This window comes from Diabrotica undecimpunctata, chromosome 6 (assembly GCF_040954645.1).
Source record: "Diabrotica undecimpunctata isolate CICGRU chromosome 6, icDiaUnde3, whole genome shotgun sequence".
Taxonomy (NCBI): domain Eukaryota; kingdom Metazoa; phylum Arthropoda; class Insecta; order Coleoptera; family Chrysomelidae; genus Diabrotica; species Diabrotica undecimpunctata.
Genome location: NC_092808.1, coordinates 92,755,562 through 92,775,390, shown reverse-complemented (window position 1 = coordinate 92,775,390; position 19,829 = coordinate 92,755,562). Strand labels below are relative to the sequence as shown.

Below are 19,829 nucleotides of genomic sequence, written 5' to 3'. Positions count from 1 at the left end.
TTAACGCTCTCTTTTTCATAAGGCGTGTATAAAGCATATTTATTATTAAGATATGGTAATACAAAGATTCGATTGAATCTCTGGTTTCTAGAGGGTAAATTTAATGAAATTGTCTTAAATAGTTTCGGATAAATACAAATATTAACTCTGCATATACTCATTTAAGATGCACATAACTTTCGGCGTCATTTCCATATGAAGTTCGTGAGGATCTGGAATTAAATTTAACTGTGACAGAAATAGCATTTTAGAATTTTATTTATATTTTGACAAATTTATCTCAAAATTAGTTTTAATTAATTTACAATATGTATCTCAAGCGAAAGGTTATCATAACAACATCAATTTCTGGCAATTAATTACTATCTGCTATGCCAAATAGTGTAGTCCAGGGAAATAAGCAAAAAAAGTACCCTGTTCGTGACACTGAACCAGCCAGGCAAACGACAGTTGTTTTGAACAGTATGGACCTCTGTAACAAAAATCTATATGTTTGTTGCAGTCGATTTTTTGTACTTAATTAGTTATTAACAAATTAAGATTAAAAAAGTAAATTTTGGCTTTTTTCGTCTATTAGCAAAAAGTAAAGCATTTGAAACAAATTTGAGAATAAGAAACTCATAAATCATATAAAAACCTTCACAATGGCGTTCTAAATGTTCCTATCCTTATTTTTTATTTATTTATTTATTTTACAATAAAGTTGAGCAGTGGTCGCAAAACCCATATGCCCATGTGAATACAATGTTATATAGTGTGCAATTAAATGGTTACATTACAATAGTTACATATTAAGCACTAACTAACTAAATAAATATACAAAAACATAGGTAATAGCAAGTGTTTAGTACAAATGTTCAACTATGGAGCAAATGGAGCCACAATCAAAGGTTAAATACGTTTATTGACGTTTCAATTTCCACTTCGGAAATCGTTCTCAAACATGTTTGTTTTTTAGAACGATTTCCGAAGTGGAAATTGAAACATCAATAAACGTATTTTAACCTTTAATTGTGGCTTATTCCCATTTAAATAGTAATTAATTTAAAATGCCACAAGAAAATAGCTTCAGAACAATATTAGGAAAAAAAAAGATCCCATATCACTACCAACAACAAATTTTTGATAGTCCTATGGGATCTAGTCATGGATGATGTTATCAGTGATTGTATCAACAATTACACTTTTTTCATTCCTTTTATTAAAAGATATGTAGATGATTTAGTTTTGGCAGTTCCTAAACACAAAATTAATGAAATAGTCAACATTTTCAACAATCATAATCAACATATACAATTTACAGTTGAGGAAGAGGTAGATGATTCTCTAGTTCGTTAGAGAAGGAGAGAGAGAGAGAGAGAGAGAGAGAGAGAGAGAGAGAGAGAGAGAGAGAGAGAGAGAGAGAGAGAGAGAGAGAGAGAGGAGAGTAAAAATATACATAGAGCAGGAAACTCATGATACATGATGATATAATGCCTATTGATCATCTGATGTTCCGTATTTCTTAGGGACTGTTCGATTAGTGAATGCGGGATGGAAGGAGATACATTTGAAATAAGGATTCTTTTGGTCGCAGAAAGAAGCTTGCAGATAAAGATGACGGTGAAATTAATTATGACGTTCGGTGTATTAGTTGATCAACGATGTCGGTAGAAGTGAGGAAAATGTAGATTCGATTATTCGAAATGCGAGATTTAAAAGTAATATTTTTTGGATAAACTATTTTACCAATTTCTTTAATATATTCAAATAAAACAGTATTCAAAATGGAGTGCATGACAATAACTTGTCCCCTTTTAGAAAACGAACGGAAAGGAGGTCTAGAGACTGCGGCAACGACATATGATTCTGGGTTGAAACTGGAGTTGTTTTGTGTAAATGTAAATATTTAATTGCTGTTCATGATGTGTAGTTCTGGTTACCCAGACCGTAACACAATACCTAAACGTGAGTACCTAAAGGACCCTCTCCCAAACTGGAAAGAAAGAAAAAAAGGATCTCACCTATTTCTTGGGATTTTCACTGGTTTTCTTTAATTAAACCAATATAGCCACAATTAAATTCGACTATTGAAATATAAAACCAAATTTGATACTCGTTTTCTTATCACATTGTGATTAAAGAACTTTGCTTCGTATTGTTAACTCGTCGATGAATTAATTTATCTATTTAACACTGTTTAAATCATTAAAATCCATTAGGAACTTTAAAAAGGGTGTTTATCCTTTAACAGTTATTTGATGTTTTTTGAATCGATTATTTGAAGCTTTATTTATAAACTTCAACATTTTATTAAACTTATTATTAAAAAAACGGTTTGCAAAAGTGCTTTTTAGCTTCTAAACATTTATACTACTTTTGATATTTTTCATGTCATACGGCTGTACGTAGGCTCAATGAAAAGCTGGCGTAAAAGCACAATTAAAGAAAAACAGAACTTTCTATAACCACTAACAAGAAACAAGCTGAGATATTGCAGCGGACAGATCTCTCTTGCATTTTTCTGTGGCGATATTTTACGAGTACCATTATTTTAATGTTTCAAAACTAATTTACTTCTTCACTGTGTATGCTATTGATAAATCGAATTATAAAAATTAGATATTCTTTTACAATGTTCAATTTTCAGCTCTTAATGTTAATAAACAATGAAAATATTTGCAATTTCTTAAACAAGAAAAAAATGCTATTTAATTTCCTCTGGGCCATAGAAGGTTTTGGTTTTTTTAATGTTTTTTTTATTAGCCTTATATTGAGCCTACATACAAGTGTATGACATAAAAAAGTCAAAGTTATTAGAAATTTTTATATGCTAAAAATTTGTTACTCTTCAAAATGTGTTTTAAAAACAAATTTATTATATTCTTGATGTTTTTTTTTTAATAATTTAAAACGAAGCCATAAAAAATCGATTGCTATTTACAAAATATCCCTAGAGTGACTGTTTGGACAAGTACAGTTGTTTAAATAATCGGTCTCCTGGATAAACAAATTGAATAACTCATAAACTGTATGGTCGTTATGTATGACATTTAGCACACTTTAAAAACTCATTAACTGCCATAATTTTAAATAGTTTTGTATTACATATCGTTATGCAAAAAGAAAGTTATTAATATTTATAAATTATACTTTAAAAATAAGGGTTTTTTAATTATCTCGGTCAATTCTTTATGTATTTCAATTATAAAAATATGAATATTAGAGAACATTTTATGATCTATAACTTTTATTTTAACGTTTTATGCGCATAACCTTTTTTCACTTTTTACGATTGTTTAAAAAAAAAGCAAAGCAAAATTAGATAAAGTGTTCATATAATTGTCATCGGCTACCCCTCAGATACCTTTTAGAGACTTTAAATATCTTTTTAAGATTTTTTCAGGTTTTTTAGAGTTGTAGATCATAAAAAGTAATGTAACTTTTGAGAGTATCCAAATTAAAATACAAGAAACTATTAATCGAAATAGTTGCAAAAAACCTTGTTTTTGCAGTTATTTATAAATTAAAATAACTCTTTTTTGTGCAAAAACATATAACATAGCTCCTTGAAATTATGGAAATTAATAAGTTATTACAGTGCGCTAAATATCAATCAGAGCAAATAGTTTATAGGTTATTTAATCTGTTTATAAACATTTATATCTTTGATATTGTTTATGCCACAAACTTTTATAGAGGCTAATGAAAAACTGATGAAAAACACACTTTCTAAAAAAAAAGAATCTTCTATGACCATTACGAGCCAAGAGAGCATTTTATATTTAAAACCAAAGCATTTTATTCTTAAAATCATACTTCCATTGACTATTAACAGTAAGAGCTGAAAATTGAAGGGACTCTAAATGAAGATCTGAATTGTGCGATCCAGCTTACAGATGGCATATGCGGTAAAGAAGTAAAAATTTATAACCCGTTAAAATGATGGTATTCGTAAAATACCTCTTCGGAAAAGTAGAATGGAGAACCATCTGAGCTCCGTTTTTTTTTAGATTTGAACCTTTTTAAAATAAATCGCGCTTGTAAAATTTGCAATATCTTGGCTTCTGTGGCACGTAAAACATAATTTTTTTTTTAACTGGGGTAGCTTAACAAAAAGTTGTTTAAATAATCGCTTTCCATGATAAACAAATCGTCACTATTTTGATTAGTTACATTACGTACCATTATGCAAAAACAAAGTTATTAAAATTTATAATTTTCTGCAAAATAAAGGGTTTTTTGCAACTATTTTGGTGAATTCTTTATATATTTTAATTTAGACTCTCACAAAAGGAAGAACTTTTTGAGATCTACAATTTTTATTTTAACTATTTTTCTCTAAACTGGATAAAAAACGTTTTATAAGCAAAAGAATGACCTCTCACTTTTTAAAATTGTTTAAACGAAAACAAACCAAAATACCTGTATGTCTTCACAGATTTATTATTAACTAACCCTCGTATATCTTTTAGAACCTTCAAATATCTTTATAAGATTTTTACGTGTAATCAGTGATTTTTTTACAGATGGACTGGTGTATAAATTAGTTCTCCGATAAAGATGAACTTATTTCTACTTTTCAATACAATAACTAAAAATACGTAGCTAAAGAAATACATATTTAAATATCTAATACTTTGTTTATATTTATTAACTTGATATTTATTCACTAATTTGTTTTTCTGAAGTTTATTATATCATAATTATAATACCAACGAAAACGTAAAATTCAAATGATGAATGAAAAAAAATAAACATTTTTGTGTAAAATAAAAGAATATAAAAAAAGTTTCTATTTACTTACCAGAGTGTAATATCCATGTTTGACAAGCCGAAAGATTTTTTGTCGGAAATCTGAACATTCTTAAACCATGAATTTTGTATGGTGATAAACCACATTTGTAATAACAACAAATATTTCCAGCCATCTGTAAAACACCATTTATTTATTATGGAAGTAACGTTATTTTAATTTAAAATCACTTTTTTCAAATATTATCGAATGTATGTATTATCCGCTAAAATTTATTTCTAAATACCTAATTTGTTCATTTCTCGTACAAAGTTTTTTGTTTTAAACACATAGAATTAAAATGTTTTACTTACCTCGGACCAAATTTTTGTAATACACTTCCAAATAAAATAAAATATTTAAATTCTTTAAACTTATTTAGATATAGGAAGATTTAGAAGCCACAGTACGTTTATGTACAATTTTAGTTGACACAATATTTACTAGTTGATAGTAATAACTCTATTTTAAATCAATATCTTAACTGATTCATGGTCTGTTTTTTGTAACATTTGTATTCGTAAGCAAACCTGTTGCTACTATGTCAGTGAAATATTGCAACCCTGGTGAATTTAATTCAGGGGATCAAAAATGGACGTTTAGTTTATCTTTAACTTTTTCACATAGCACCATCTAGTATAACGTATATCCAACAAACAGTGGTATATTAAAATCTATTGAGACAGAAAGAGTGGTGACATCTAGTGACTGTCTCAATTAGAATCAAACAAATTTATACATTGCGTTGGCTAACTAGTTCTATTTAAACAATGCTGCAAGTTATAAATCTCCAATATGGTAATTTTGCATTTATATAAAGTTAAACCATATTGTAATAAAAATTACGTTTTATATTTGTTTTTAACGTTTAGATTTCCACTCCGGTAATCGTTTTTTCTTTTTCCACTCCAATATTGTACTAAAATTTTTATAATACATTTATTTTTTATATTTTGAAACCTAAAAACAATATATTATTGTTACGAAAGATTTATCCCACATAGGAAAAGTCCATTGACGAAAAAGAAGAAGTAGTTCGAGAACATTCAAGATGACATAGAATTTTTAGCTGACTTTGGAAAACCTGTTTTAGATGCTGCTGGCCATATCTTGTCTCTAAAGCTACAACGAGAGAGGTATAACTGGGTGCATCTTGGGGAAGGAATTGCAAAATGGTTGCTGCCTGTCCTCGAAGCGACACCACCAAAGAAGCTGCCATTTCTTTTTCATTCCAGCCATTTGCTCTGGCTGCAGCTTCAAATTGAAAACGATAAGTTTCCCATGCTGTCTGACCATCGAATGTGGGTGGTTTTAAAAATGTACTAGTTCTAATTGGACCTGGTACAATTATGGAAGATGATGAAGCTGTTTGTTTAGATTCGACGTTAGTTACTGAAACATTAGATAAAGAAGCTTCAGTATTATTTTTTTTTAAATTAGATTTCAAATCAGTTTGTTGTTGTTCTATTTTATTTTCAAAATTGTTTTGTTTTTCTTCTAATTTATTTATTCTACTAGTGATTTGACTTATCTCTAACTAAAAATTTTCGTGAATTTGGGAGAAACCATCTATGATTTCTGCCTCAATTTTTTTACGCCTCTGCTTTTCCTCTTGCTCTTCTTGCCTACGCTTCTCATTTTCCGCTTTCTCTTCTTGTCTACGCTTCTCTTCATCTTCTTTCATTTTTAAAAACCATGCAGGGGGTCCGGACGAATCCATTTCTTTGTCAAACTCAGTGGATCTTGTATTTACCATTAACAACTGCTAAATATTTCTTTATCCCACCGCTGTCACCAATGTTACACTTCTTGAAAATTAACTTTATAATTATACATTTTCTGACGTTCCAAACTTCACTAGACATTTTAAGAATTTTCGATGTCATCTTGAATGTTCTCGAACTACATCTTCTTTTTCGTGAATGGACTTTTCCTATGTAAGATAAATCTTTCGTAACATTATTAAAAAAATTCGTAACTGAAAGTCTGCGCTTCTTATAATGTTTATATTATATTATAATTATTTAAAAATAACTTATTTTTAAACTGTTTTTGAATTTTTCTAGTGTTTACTCGATTATTATAATTTTTCCAATCGCTAACCTATTCTAACTTCAAAACCGGAACAGTATCATTAGGCCATATGCTAGGAAAGCAGTATAAAACCGAGTCAAGCCGAGCACTTCCTGTTAAGATTAATGTTCTGTATTAAAGGAATGTATTAGAGGTTTATCTCCGTCTCCTAATAGTTAATAGTGTGGAATCGACAATGTCCTCGAATTTCTTAGACAGATTATTGGCAGCTTTTAGGCATGAGGATATTTATAAATTTTGTTCTAACTACGTTGTTGTTTTAGTGTTACAAAATGATACACAAAAAACTATCAAAAAATTCTTTTTAGTTTACCAATTTTATATAGCTTTAAATAAAACGGTCTTTTTTTGTAAAGATTTATATTTATTGTAATCATACTAGTCTAACCGAAAATTTTCAATATACGATTAAGGAGTTACTAACTTATTTAAGACTGGCCAATGTTTTTCTTTGAAAGCCAATTATCCTTTTGTATACCATACTATTCTACTAATCCTTGCCCCTTCGCCATAATTGCGATATATACTGTTGAAGCAACACAAACGTTGGTGATCTTTGAAGCACACAAAGTGAACGAGGCAGCGTTGCTCGGAATCGGGATGGAGATGTAGGCGTGGTTCTTTGAATATTGCCCTTGTTACACAAACTAAAGAAGAATTGGGGAGAAAGAAAAGAAAAATAAAAGAATAAAAGATAATATGGACAGAACAAAGAAACAACTGATAATCTGATTGCCAAAAGGGCGCCACCGATTTTTTCTTTATAGCTTCTAAAAAAATAAAAAAAGAAGAATATATATATATATATATATATATATATATATATATATATATATATATATATATATACCTATATATTGCGACAAATTTCAAAAACATGTCAAACATAACAAAGAAATTTATTAATTAAAAAAATTTAAGATATGCTGTAGAAGAAATTCTGAAAATACTTACTGATACTGACTCTACATTTAATTAATGAGAACAAACAACTACATCATATGAATATTTTAAACCTTTAATAATACTTTCTGAACTACTATTATAGATTGAGATATAATTTATTAAGGCTAATTTAATTAAATTGTTCTTTAGGTGCTACCATCTTAAAGAGTAATATTTTCATATTTTCTTATAATTTCTAATTTTTACACTATTTTTAAAAAACTAAATAATCATTTAACATTGTGTTGAAATAATTATATTAGCTTAAAACTAAAAAAAAATTACAATTGGAATTTTATACATTTCTTCTACTGATGCTGAGGATTTTCAACAAAATAAAAAACCAGGTATTTTTCTGGATGGTACAATATTGTCTCCGTCAGAAAGTGCAGGAATGCCTCTGCGGTCTCTGTATCCAAGATTTGACAAGAGATGACGTAAAGGATATGCATATCTATAAGTTTATACGTTCATTAATACTAAAAATTCATAAATCCAAAATTCAAAACTCCAAAATTTGTAAATGTACATTCATGTCATAAAGTTAATAATCAACGAGATGAAAACTCAGGATCCGACATAATTCAAGAATTATCCTTCCCCCTCATTCCAATATTTTTTCCCTTAACTCGGAAAATATCGACTGCACGAAACAATTTGAAAAAAAGAAATTGTAGGAAATTGCATTTGCAACAATTTCAATTCCATTTTTGTCGAAATGTGAAAAATGGTGGAGATACTGAGCAAAACGGATTTCCTTTAAAATCAAGATGGCGGCTGACGCAACAATGGAATTCAGTCGCGATTTTAAATTTACACTACCATTGACCCCCCTAAAGGTTAGAATAATAAAATTTGGGGCAGCTTGTTATGCTAAGTCAAGTGCTATCCCAACTGGACTAATAATCCTAAGTATAAAATAAATTTAGAAAATGTGCCCATCCGCCATTTTGAAATATTACGTCACTAAAATATCAGTATTGTTACATTATGAATATATTTTCCCCATCTGTGATAATGTTTATATGACAATATTTATATACACATTTAATTGTAAATTTTTAAAAAAATTGAAATATAATCCAATGATTTTTTACAGGATTTTGATTTGCGGCAAAGTCGATCTCTGTAGAAGTGTCTTCGGTGAAACTCTCAACGAAAGTCGTGATCCAGATCATGGACAATCAGAACGATACACTTCCAGGTACGGTATAAAAAAATATTAATATTTATTGATTTAAATGTAACAGTGATATACTGCACTAATATTACCTAGAACAATAAAACTTTAAACACTAAAAAATAAAACAAAATTTAATAACTAATTTAACTACACTTAACTCATCCATTCAAAAGAAAAGTATCCTTAACAATAACAGACAAAGTAGAACACACAGCAATGTCTCGGGTAACATCCAACACCGTGAGGTAGCTTTGACAGAACTAACTGTTTCTATGAAATGGTTCAATGTCGCATTAATAGAAAAACCGTGGGTTTACCAGGGCAAAACAAGAGGTCTTTCGTGCATTAGTGGAAATTTTATATATAGCCGATCTGTTAAAGACCTGAAGACCTGTAAAATAGTCAAACTACATATCAACATACTTCTTCTTCATCTTATGGGGCCATATTTTATTATTATGTGGGGTAGCTTTCTTTTATAGTTTAAAAGGTCAAAGATATTGTTAATACTTCGTATACTATTTCAATATAGCATAGTTGCTCAACCATAGCATTTAAGTAGTCGTATCCTAAATCCTAAGTTGAGATGTAGGTCACATAGTAGTCATATCATGTATATGAATGCACCTTTTACTTGTTAAATTATTTGTTTAATCTTAAGATTTGGATCTATTCGGTTATCTATCCAGCAACCTAGGTCCTTTTTTTACTTATTCCAAGATTTTACTATTCGATTTGATAGACGTTGGAACATTCTGCGATTGAGAAAAGTTTATCACTCTTTATAGTAAGATTGATTTCGTCGATAAGTCTTTGAAACTCTATGTCTGAGTATCCCATCAAAATTGTATTATCTGCTTATCTGATGGTTGGTACTTTTAATTAATTTGTATGCCTTCTTTTACGTTTTGAAACGCTTTGCTAAAGATTGCTTTAAAAATTAAGTACTATATGCCACAATACACATCCCTGTCGTACTCCTCTATTAATAGGTATTTGTTTTGACAGGCCTTCTCCAAATCAACAAAACATATATAAACATATTTTCCTTGATCGTGGCACTTTCCCAATAGTATTTGTAATGTAAAAAAAGCTTACCTTGTGGTCGATCCACTCCAGGAACCAAACTGATCTACATTTAAATTTGATTCACCCTTCTGAATTATCCTGTTATGAATTATTTTTTAATATTTATTTATTTGTTATTTTGTTGCAATTGCAAGCATTGAGTTGGTAGTGGAATGAAGATCGATTCCAGCTACTATTGTGGGATACCTTCCGTTTCATAAATTAAATTGAATATAGCTGTTAATAGTAATTTGTCGTCGTTAATTAATTTATGTTGGTATATCTAAATACCACCCAACACCTTAGGGTAAAAGGGTTATTGAATATATATATATATATATATATCTAAATATACGTCATTAGGACCTGGGCTTTTGATTGTTTTAGGTTCTTTCATTGCTTATTTTACCTCACTTCGTAGGATTTTGGGGCTGTCTTCACAAGATTCTGGTAGATTCGTGTCAACCCTGGTATCTTCCTGGTGTAATGGTGTCTTCCCAAATTAACATTTTTTCTATCTATGAACATCTGCGAAATAAATCTAGCGTCTTAGTTTAAAATGGATTGTGCAGCATGTCGTTTCTTAAAAGCAAATTATTATAATATATGGGAATCTTAGATACCGTTGTGAAAGTGTTTTACAGTAAATAATGAGTGTCTAGTGCCAAAACCTTTTCTAAATCCCAGTTGATTTCCTGTCGTTCTACAATCTATTTTTTTGTCACACAATTCTTTTACTTTTTCTTCAATGCCTTTATTTCTTGTATTATCCGTTGTTTGCTTTTACGGAATGTTGTACTCTACAGTTGTTATTATATTATGTTCCTCAAGATCTTTTCTAAGTCCTTCTATTCATCTGTAGCGTTAAGTTGATCTTGTCTTTCTACTTCTCGAACTTTTTTGTGTATGTATTTTTTAATCTGTTCGCAGAAATCAGTATGTTTCAGTTTTCTCAGATTTATTCCAGGTTTCTTTGATGGTTGTTTTTTTTCTTTATTTTAAATTTAATGTTTGCTAAAACAAGATTATGTTCCCTTGTTATTTTCGTTCCTGGGTAATCTTTATTTGGTACTATGGCGATACGGAATGTATGAAATATATTGATGTAATTAATATGGTTACTTACTATATTCTCACCAACATTTCTAGGGGTTTCCAGGTGTATATTATTTGGTCTGGTAGTTTGTACTATGTGTCCTTGATAATGAGTTTGTTGTCCTTGTAAAACTGGACTAGCCCCGTTCCTATCTCATTATGACGTTTCTCCGTTCATTTTCGCCTATTACTTCTCCTGTCCCTACCTTCGCATTAAAGTCGCCTAGAATAACATTAACTGGAAAATACTAGATCTAAATAGCCAAAATGTTTGCTCGATTATTGATAAGTTGGTTTTTGGACTAATATTTTTAAAAAGGTTCTAAAACTGTTTTCTTGTGGCATGTTTAAGTTAAATATTTAGACCAATTAAGTTAGTAAAAATAAACCTATTTCGTCACAAATGTATCGATAGTTGAAATGTGCAATATGAGATATTACAAAAATACTCTCATCTATGGATTCATCAATTCAATTTTTTACTGCAAATATTATTAAATAAACAATCAAAGCACCAAACTCATTATTTTGCTCATAATTTAAAAACTTGTCTATTTAGAGATTTAACTAAACTTTATTTAACTGAACTGAATTTAAATGAACAACAAAATCGCTGTTTTTGAATATTGCTAATAACTTTTTTATTATTTATTAAAATTTGTTTAAATTGAAATTGATTTGAAATGCCAGCTGCGCTCTTCAAAAATTCCAACACAATTTCAAATTAAAACGTTTGGAAAAAAAATGACATATCTCGGGTAATACTGGAGCAAATTTTCTATTTCTTTTTTTAAACTAGGCTACAACATTAAAATAATAACAATTACCGTATTTTCATTGCAAAATTATCGAAAACAAAGCAGGTAATTTTTTTAAGTCGCCTTTTTATGGTTATATTTTTATTTATTTATTTAAAGTATAATTATATTAAATAAATTTGATTTATAAACTTTATTAAATTGTTATTAATAACCATTTTTTAATATACTCTGACTCAATTTGAATAAATCAGTTTTTTAGTATCAAAGAAATTATTTTTAGAACAAAAAATCGTATATATAATATTCATTATGAGAAATTATACCTTCTTAAATATTTTATGTGGTTTTGATACCAGAAATATAATAGCACGGGAAAAAAAGCCACGAAAGCACTCCATGGAGTAATATGGAACAACACTCTAACCAAAGAAAACAAAAAAAGGAGCTGTCAGAGCTTAGTGATGAATATTACCCTATATGGAGCGAAAGTATGACCAATGACAATATCAATACGAAATAAAACAAGAACCGTTGAACTAGACTCTATGAGAAGATGTCTATAAATTACCAGAGCGGATACAATAAGAATATTGGAAATATGAGACAGAATAGAAGTAGAATGCTCAATTACAAAAAAGTTGGAAAACTGAGTCTTGTAATGGTATTGGCATGTACAAAGAATACCAGAGCACAGGTGGCCGAAAAGAATATTGGACTGGGACCCACTGGGAAGCGCACAGAGAGGAAGACCTGCTACAAGATGGAAATCATACATAGAAAATGACTGGGAAAATAGAGTGCTCTATAATAGGAGAAGCCAAAGAAGAAGAAAAAGACACCATATATGTATATATAGCAGTCGAGAAACTCTGCGCTGCGCAAAATTAACAATTAAAAACAATGGGTTGTTTTTACAAACAAAAATATTAATTTTTCACGAGTTATCGAATCTTGAAAATGACTATTGTCGCACTTTTTAAAAACTTTAATTGTTTATAACTCGAAAACAATGAATTTAAGACAAAGTTACCAACAACATTTTTTACTCAGAATGAAACAATTAACATAAAAAAACATTTAGTTTTGTTGTTGCGGACAAAAACATTTAATTTTACAATTTGTTTAAAATAGATTGTTCAAACCATACCTGACCATCATTTTTTTGACAACATGCATTTTTGTTATAAGAGGACTATTTCGAATAAGATTGTGCAAAAATATGAAATTAAAATATTTTTCTTAGCCAGTGCGCCCATATTACCCAAACTATAATAAATATGGGAGGCAAATTCAATTCATGAATTAAAACTTTAAGAAGTTATAATTTCTCAGAGTATAACATTATATAATCTATACCTCAAAGCTAAACTCACAAAATTTACATTTTAAAAGAGACCAGTTTAAAAGAAATATAAACAGTAAATTTTAAATAAAATTTTTACTTCTTTATGTTCAAATATGTGATGGACACTATTTGATAGGTATAAATGATATTATATATAACTGTATTTTCAATTTTTTTTTGGCTCTTCAATTTTTTGAAAAAACATGGAGGTAATACTGTTTGGCATGAAAACAATTATCATGTTCAGGAGATAATACAATGATAAGTTAACAGACTTGAATAAATAATCTGAAGATAATACGGTAAATGAAACAAAATTTAGTCAAGAATACTCCTGCGTATGTAATTAACCCTCCGTTAGTCGCTATCGGTGTCACACACCGACGACGGAATTATACATTCGGGATTTACAAATAACTGTTATTTTTCTATCGCCACTTTCTGTACCTTTCCTTATCAACCAAACTCGTGTTAGTGTATATTCTTACCTGGCTGGGTACAGTTGTGCGAGTTTTATAGTTATTTTCGGTGACAGACTCCGTAGCGACTAACGGTGTAGCTATTACTTGTTGGCATAACTTGCAGATCAGGTAAATATTTAGAATCTTATTATTACATTTTATTGGTAAGTTTTTGTCAATTCTTATTTATAGATGTCCTTTGAAGCCGAACAATAACGCTTGTCGGAGTTATGGGAAATGGTTCCTACCGACGATGAAAATTATTTTGACCATGAGGGAAGTGAAAACGAAATCGATCAAATTGAGGAACGTGGTGGTGGAAGTGAATCGGAACAAGATGTGACAGACAAGGAAGAAGAAAGTGGAAGTAATACCTTAGCGTTTATTTCAAAAGATGAAGTTATCAGATGAAAAAAGACTGTTCCACCTAGAAATGTTAGAATAAGACAAGGAAATTACGTAGTATGTTTGCCGATGTCGAGATTACCTACACGTGACTTGAAGACTCCCAGTGATATTTGGAAATATTTTGTGAATAAAGCTATGTTATAAATGATTGTGGAAAGTACGAATAAATACATAGACTCAATAAGAAATATCTTTGTTCGTGATCGGAATGCTAGACACACTGATATATTAGAAGTGCAGGCACTAATAGGACTGATTTATTACGCAGCACGTTTTAAAGGTAATCGTGTGAATCCAGATGAGTTTTGGAACACTGATGGATCAAGCATGGAAATGTTCCACCTGACTATGTCGCTCCCACAATTTAAATTTCTCCTTCGGTATATGCGATTAAATGACAAAACAACTCGTGAAAACCGACTAAAGGAAGACAAGTTGGCACCTATACGAAGTTTTTTCGACACTTTTGTAACTCTGTAGAAGTGGATACAGTCTTTCCGAATATGTCACCATCGATGAGATGTTACCAGTCTCTCTGATGCTAAAATGTTTTATACAGCTAATTTAGAGGTATATGTTCGCCATCAACCTGAAGGACAATTTCAAGTTAGTAACACATCTAGAGATGTTCAACGGCTATGTAAACCTATTTATGATTCAGGCCGGAGTCTAACAATTGATAACTGGTTTACAAGTATCGAGTTGGTGAACAAGTTATATGAGAAGAAAATTACAGCAGTGGGAACCATTAGGAAGAATAAAAGAGAATTGCCGTTTGAATTCACAAAACCAAAGCATCTTATAAATTCAAGTATATTTGGTTTTAATCAACATATTACATTAGTTTCTCATATTCCTAAAAAAATAAAAATGTATTGCTTGTATCCTCACTACATCATGATGATGCAATTGATTAAAGTAGGGTTAATCAAAATAAACCAGAAATTATCTCCCTATACAATTCATCAAAAATAGGAGTCGACATGGTAGACCAGCTCAGTGCTAACTACAACTGTTGAAGAAGCACAAATCGTTGGCCAATAGTTATATTCTATACCATATTGAATATATCTGGCATTAATTCAATGGTTTTTTTCAATGCAAACGATAAGACTGAGAAAAACGTGAAAGTACGTGATTTTCTAAGAAACCTCGCAAATGAGCTTATAATCCCTATTTAAAAAGTCAAGTTAGTACTACAAATCTGCCAGTTAGCCTCAAATGCTGAATTCGAAAAAGTTGCGGCATCACAGATGTAACTCCTGCAATTCCAGAAATAAATCAAACTAGGGTCGTTGTGCACTTTGTACTACCAAAAAGAACAGGTGTACTCGCTTTCCATGCATAAAATGCAAAAAATTCATGTGCCTTGAACATATTCGCTACAACATAAAATGTCTCACTTACTAAATCAAGTGAAGATTTGAGGAACTTTTTTTTAATTTAATTTTATATTACAAATAACAATATATTGTTATACTAGTGTTTTTCATTTTGTATCTCTTGTTTTTCAATAAAATGTTTTAAAATATTTTTCAGTCATTCCTATACACAATATAAAATATTTTTATGAATTTTATAGCAATAACTATTTTTTTTAATTGTCGGTCTCAGACACCGTAGCGACTCTTGATGCTCAGTTTTCCCTAGCGAATAATGGAGGGTTAAATGAAATAAACAAGTAATATTTATAAAACAAAATGAATAAACAAAACTAACACAAAACGAAACTCAATGGATCATGGGCGTTGTTCACTTAAAATCATTTTGGAAAAAATTTATAAATCCTCACGTACTTTATCGAAGTGGGATAAATTTTTATAAAAACCTGGCACCCAGGTGAGCAAACTTTGAAGATGTGTGTATTTTTTTGTCGGCATTTGGCTCATCGCGATTCAGAAGCAGAGCCGCAGGAAACACAACACTTCTAGTATTTCTGTTAAGATCAACAGATTGAAATGTTTACGAATTAAAATTAGTTTGAAAAAAGGTAATCCTAAATTATCGCTGCGTACTTGCAAGAGTACAACACCTGACATACAAAAGTCTATATTCGGCTGAGTTTTAAAATCTTTCCCTCTTAGGTTTTCATGTATCACCCCAGTCCACTTCAAAAATCCTGAAGCTATTTCGTTTGCTTTACGTTCAGACTTTGATTCATCCCACATCATGAAGAAGTAACATTACCTTAAGTATCTAAAATTTTATAATAATTGTATGACCATATCTTTAGCTTATAAAAACTTTGCTGATAACTTAGAAAAGGAGTTGGTAGACATTTCTGATAAATCAAGTGTCAATATTTTATTGTTCCATCATTTGTTGCTGCTTTTTCCTTATAAAGTCAAGATTTTTTTGTCTAAAAATAGTTGTTGAAGTAAAGCTTCCATACTGGCTTTGTATTACTTTTTTTTCTCTACAGTGGAATGATAAGGCGGGCGTCATGGAACTAGCGCCACAAGATTGCGTCGTCACGGGTAGCGTCATAGAATAGCGGTTCTTGACATCGATTCACTACTATTGATTAATTTTTTTCTAGTCATTATATATTTACTCTAAGCAGGTTTAAATTAAAACCTGCATGAAAAATAACTAACAAATTATAGGCATTAAATAAGAAGTCTATCTATCTATCTATACAGCTCTTGCTGTCTAATTTTGGACATAGGCCTCTCCTTACTTCTTTCACTTCTCTCTATTGTAGGCAGTTTGTATCCACTTCAGGCCTGCGTGTTTCTTCAAGTCATCTGACCATCGCATTTGTGGCATACTTCATACTTCTATACTTCTAAATAAGAAGTAAAAAATTTAAAGAATCTCTCTCTCTCTTCAATCCTGACCCCCAGAGGGAGTGTAGTGGTCATCGTGATGTCGTGTATTGTCCTCCTTCAAAGATCTCTGTCTCTGGTCATTTTTCTTAACTCATGCATAGGTCCTTTGCATATGCTTAAACTTTGATCGATCCATCTTAATGGAGATCTTCCTCGTGATCTGCGTTCTTCTACCTTTCCTTGGTAAAGCAAAGTACTGAATACATTGTTGGGTACCGTTTATTGCGATACTAGTGTCATTTATTTGATTCATACTGAAGGTCATACATTTGGTTTTTTTGACGTTCATCCTTATACCGTAGGTGGTTATTACATATCTCATTCATACTTTCAACTAGATGTTGTAGATCTTCTGCTATTCTTGCCATTATCACAGTATCGTCAGCATATCGAATGGTATTGATAACTTCTCCATTGACTATTATCCCTTCGTTTGCATGTGAGAGAGCTTCTTGGCATATTTGTTCGCTGTAGATGTTAAACAAGAGCGGTGACAATATACAACCCTGTCATACTCCTCTACGTATTTCTATTTCGTCCGATGTTTGGTCTTCTATTTTTATATTAGCTCGTTGATTCCAGTGCAGATTTAATATTATTTGTGTGTCTCTGGTGTCGATGTTCTTACTCTCCAGGATTTCTTTGAGTTTATTGTGGCGTACTTTGTCAAAGGCCTTTTCTAAGAAATATTTTAAGCAGATGACTCATCAAGGAGATTGTTCGATGATCTGAATATTGCATTGCCTTAGTTTTCTTCGGTATGGTGACAAACGTAGACAGCAACCATTCTTGAGGTATTATACCAGTACTGTATATTGTATTGAATAGATGTAATAATATGGTTACGGATTTATCATTCAAAAGCTTCAACAGTTCTGTAGGAATTTCATCAGGTCCATTTTTTTTCCATTTTTAGCGTTTCTTATTGCGTATTCTACTTCTTGTTTTAATATGTCTGGCCCAGTTGCATTGATTATCTGAGTTAAGTTGTTTCTATCGTCTTCAAATAATTCATTTAGGTATTCTGTCCATTTTATTTTATTCTCTAGATCTACAATAAGATTTCCATCTTTGTCTTTAAGTTTACCTATTTGGCATTTCTTTATGCTTCCTGTTATCTCTTTTACTTTTTTGTGCATATTGAACGCATCATACTTTTTCTCATATGTTTCCATTTCTTTACACTGTTCTTTAATCCACGCCTCTTTGGCTTCTTTTATTCTCTTTTTTATGTGTTTGTTTATTTCTTTGCATTTGTCTAGGTAATTCTTCATCTTTCTTCTTTGTTCCATCAAGTCTAGTATATCTTGTGTCATTCACCTCAAACCGGTCAATCTTGGTTATGTGTGGTTAATTGTTATGTGGTCTATCCACTATCATGGCCTTTGTCTTTGATATGTTTAACTGCAGACCAAATATTTGACTTTCGTTTTCAACCAGTCATATAAGATCAATTAACTCTTCTTGACTATTTGCAAGAAACGTAGGTTGTTTATTTTTCAGCCATTTATTGAGATGCCCTTTTCCAATCCTTCAAGGTATCTTCTCATAGTATGTTCCCTATATAATAAATCACAAAAGAATATAGAATCACAGAAGTGAGTCAGAGATATGGACTTTCACTGAACATTAAGAAAACAAAATATATGATGATTTCCAAGAAGGAACAGCAAATTGAAATAAACAGTGGCAATGATTATATAATAATAAAAATAAAAACTTACACTTACCTTGGTACGAACATCAATGACAATTGGGACCATTCCCTAGAAATCAAATGTAGGATAGAGAAAGCAAGATCTGCGTCTCAAAAAATGGCTAAGCTATTTAAATGTCATGATTTTGCAGTGCCCATAAAAATCAGGTTACTATGATATTATATCTTTCCTATACTGTTGTACGGAGTTGAGTCGCGGACTCTCACAGACGCTACCTACAAGAAAATTAAGACTTTCGAAGGATGGCTTTATCGTCGAATCTTGAAGATATCTTATACCGACCACGTTACGTTTATCCTATACACGACCAGGACGTTTTATTAAGAATACAAAAAGGAAAAGAGTTGTTAACCACAATAAAAACAACCAAAATCGAGCACCTCGGTCACATCATAAGGAACAGCAAATGATTTGGTTGGCTGCAATTAATTCTACAAGAAAAAGTAGAAGGTAAACGAGGACCAGGAAGGTGAAGTATTTCCAGCCTTAAAAATCTTTTCAGACAGACACAACAACCACAAATCTTCTCAGAGTAGCAGTTTGCAAAATACAGATTGTCATGATGAATAACATCCGAAACGGATAATTACTACAAGAAGAAGATATATTAAATAATTGTGGAGACAGTATATATCCTTCTTTGGCACCTTGTTCTGGATTGAATTCGTTTGGGAGTGTGTAAAGCACTTTAACAGTTCCAGTAGTGTGTTCGTATAGTTCAGTTATAAGCGAAATTAAGTGCTTTGGTAAGCCCACTTCTTTCAAGTGATCGCCATTTGCGATAATCTATAAAACAAATGTATAGTGGGAAAATAAATTTCCTAGATTTTTCTATTATTTGTTTTATAAAAAAGAGGTTAAATCTTTGTAAATGGGTATATTTTATAAAAAACCCTTAAAAGGGCTACATCAAAAACACGAACGTTTTCGGAACAACAGTTCCATCATCAGGTTAAAAATACTGGTTACCATGCCTGAGCCACCAAAATATTAGGGTAAAAACCGTTTAAAATATATAAAGTTACCAAAGATTGTACATAATGTTATTATTATTATTTGATGTTTAATATTTTAATTAAATTTTACTTTAGGTAACATATTTACACCCATGCTTTAATTGAGTTCCAGCGTCCGGAGAGTAAACCT

General features: G+C 30.7%; 1 protein-coding gene across 1 annotated transcript in view; it reads left to right on the top strand.

The window, feature by feature from the left end:
• The window catches only part of Ktl (BTB/POZ domain-containing protein Ktl), a 368,982-nt gene that overhangs the window by 278,576 nt on the left and 70,577 nt on the right, over positions 1 to 19,829 (top strand). Inside the window, exon 2 of the mRNA XM_072534887.1 lies at positions 8,913 to 9,017. Coding sequence (XP_072390988.1) covers positions 8,913 to 9,017 — 105 coding nt within the window. The remainder of the gene's footprint in view (positions 1 to 8,912; positions 9,018 to 19,829) is intronic.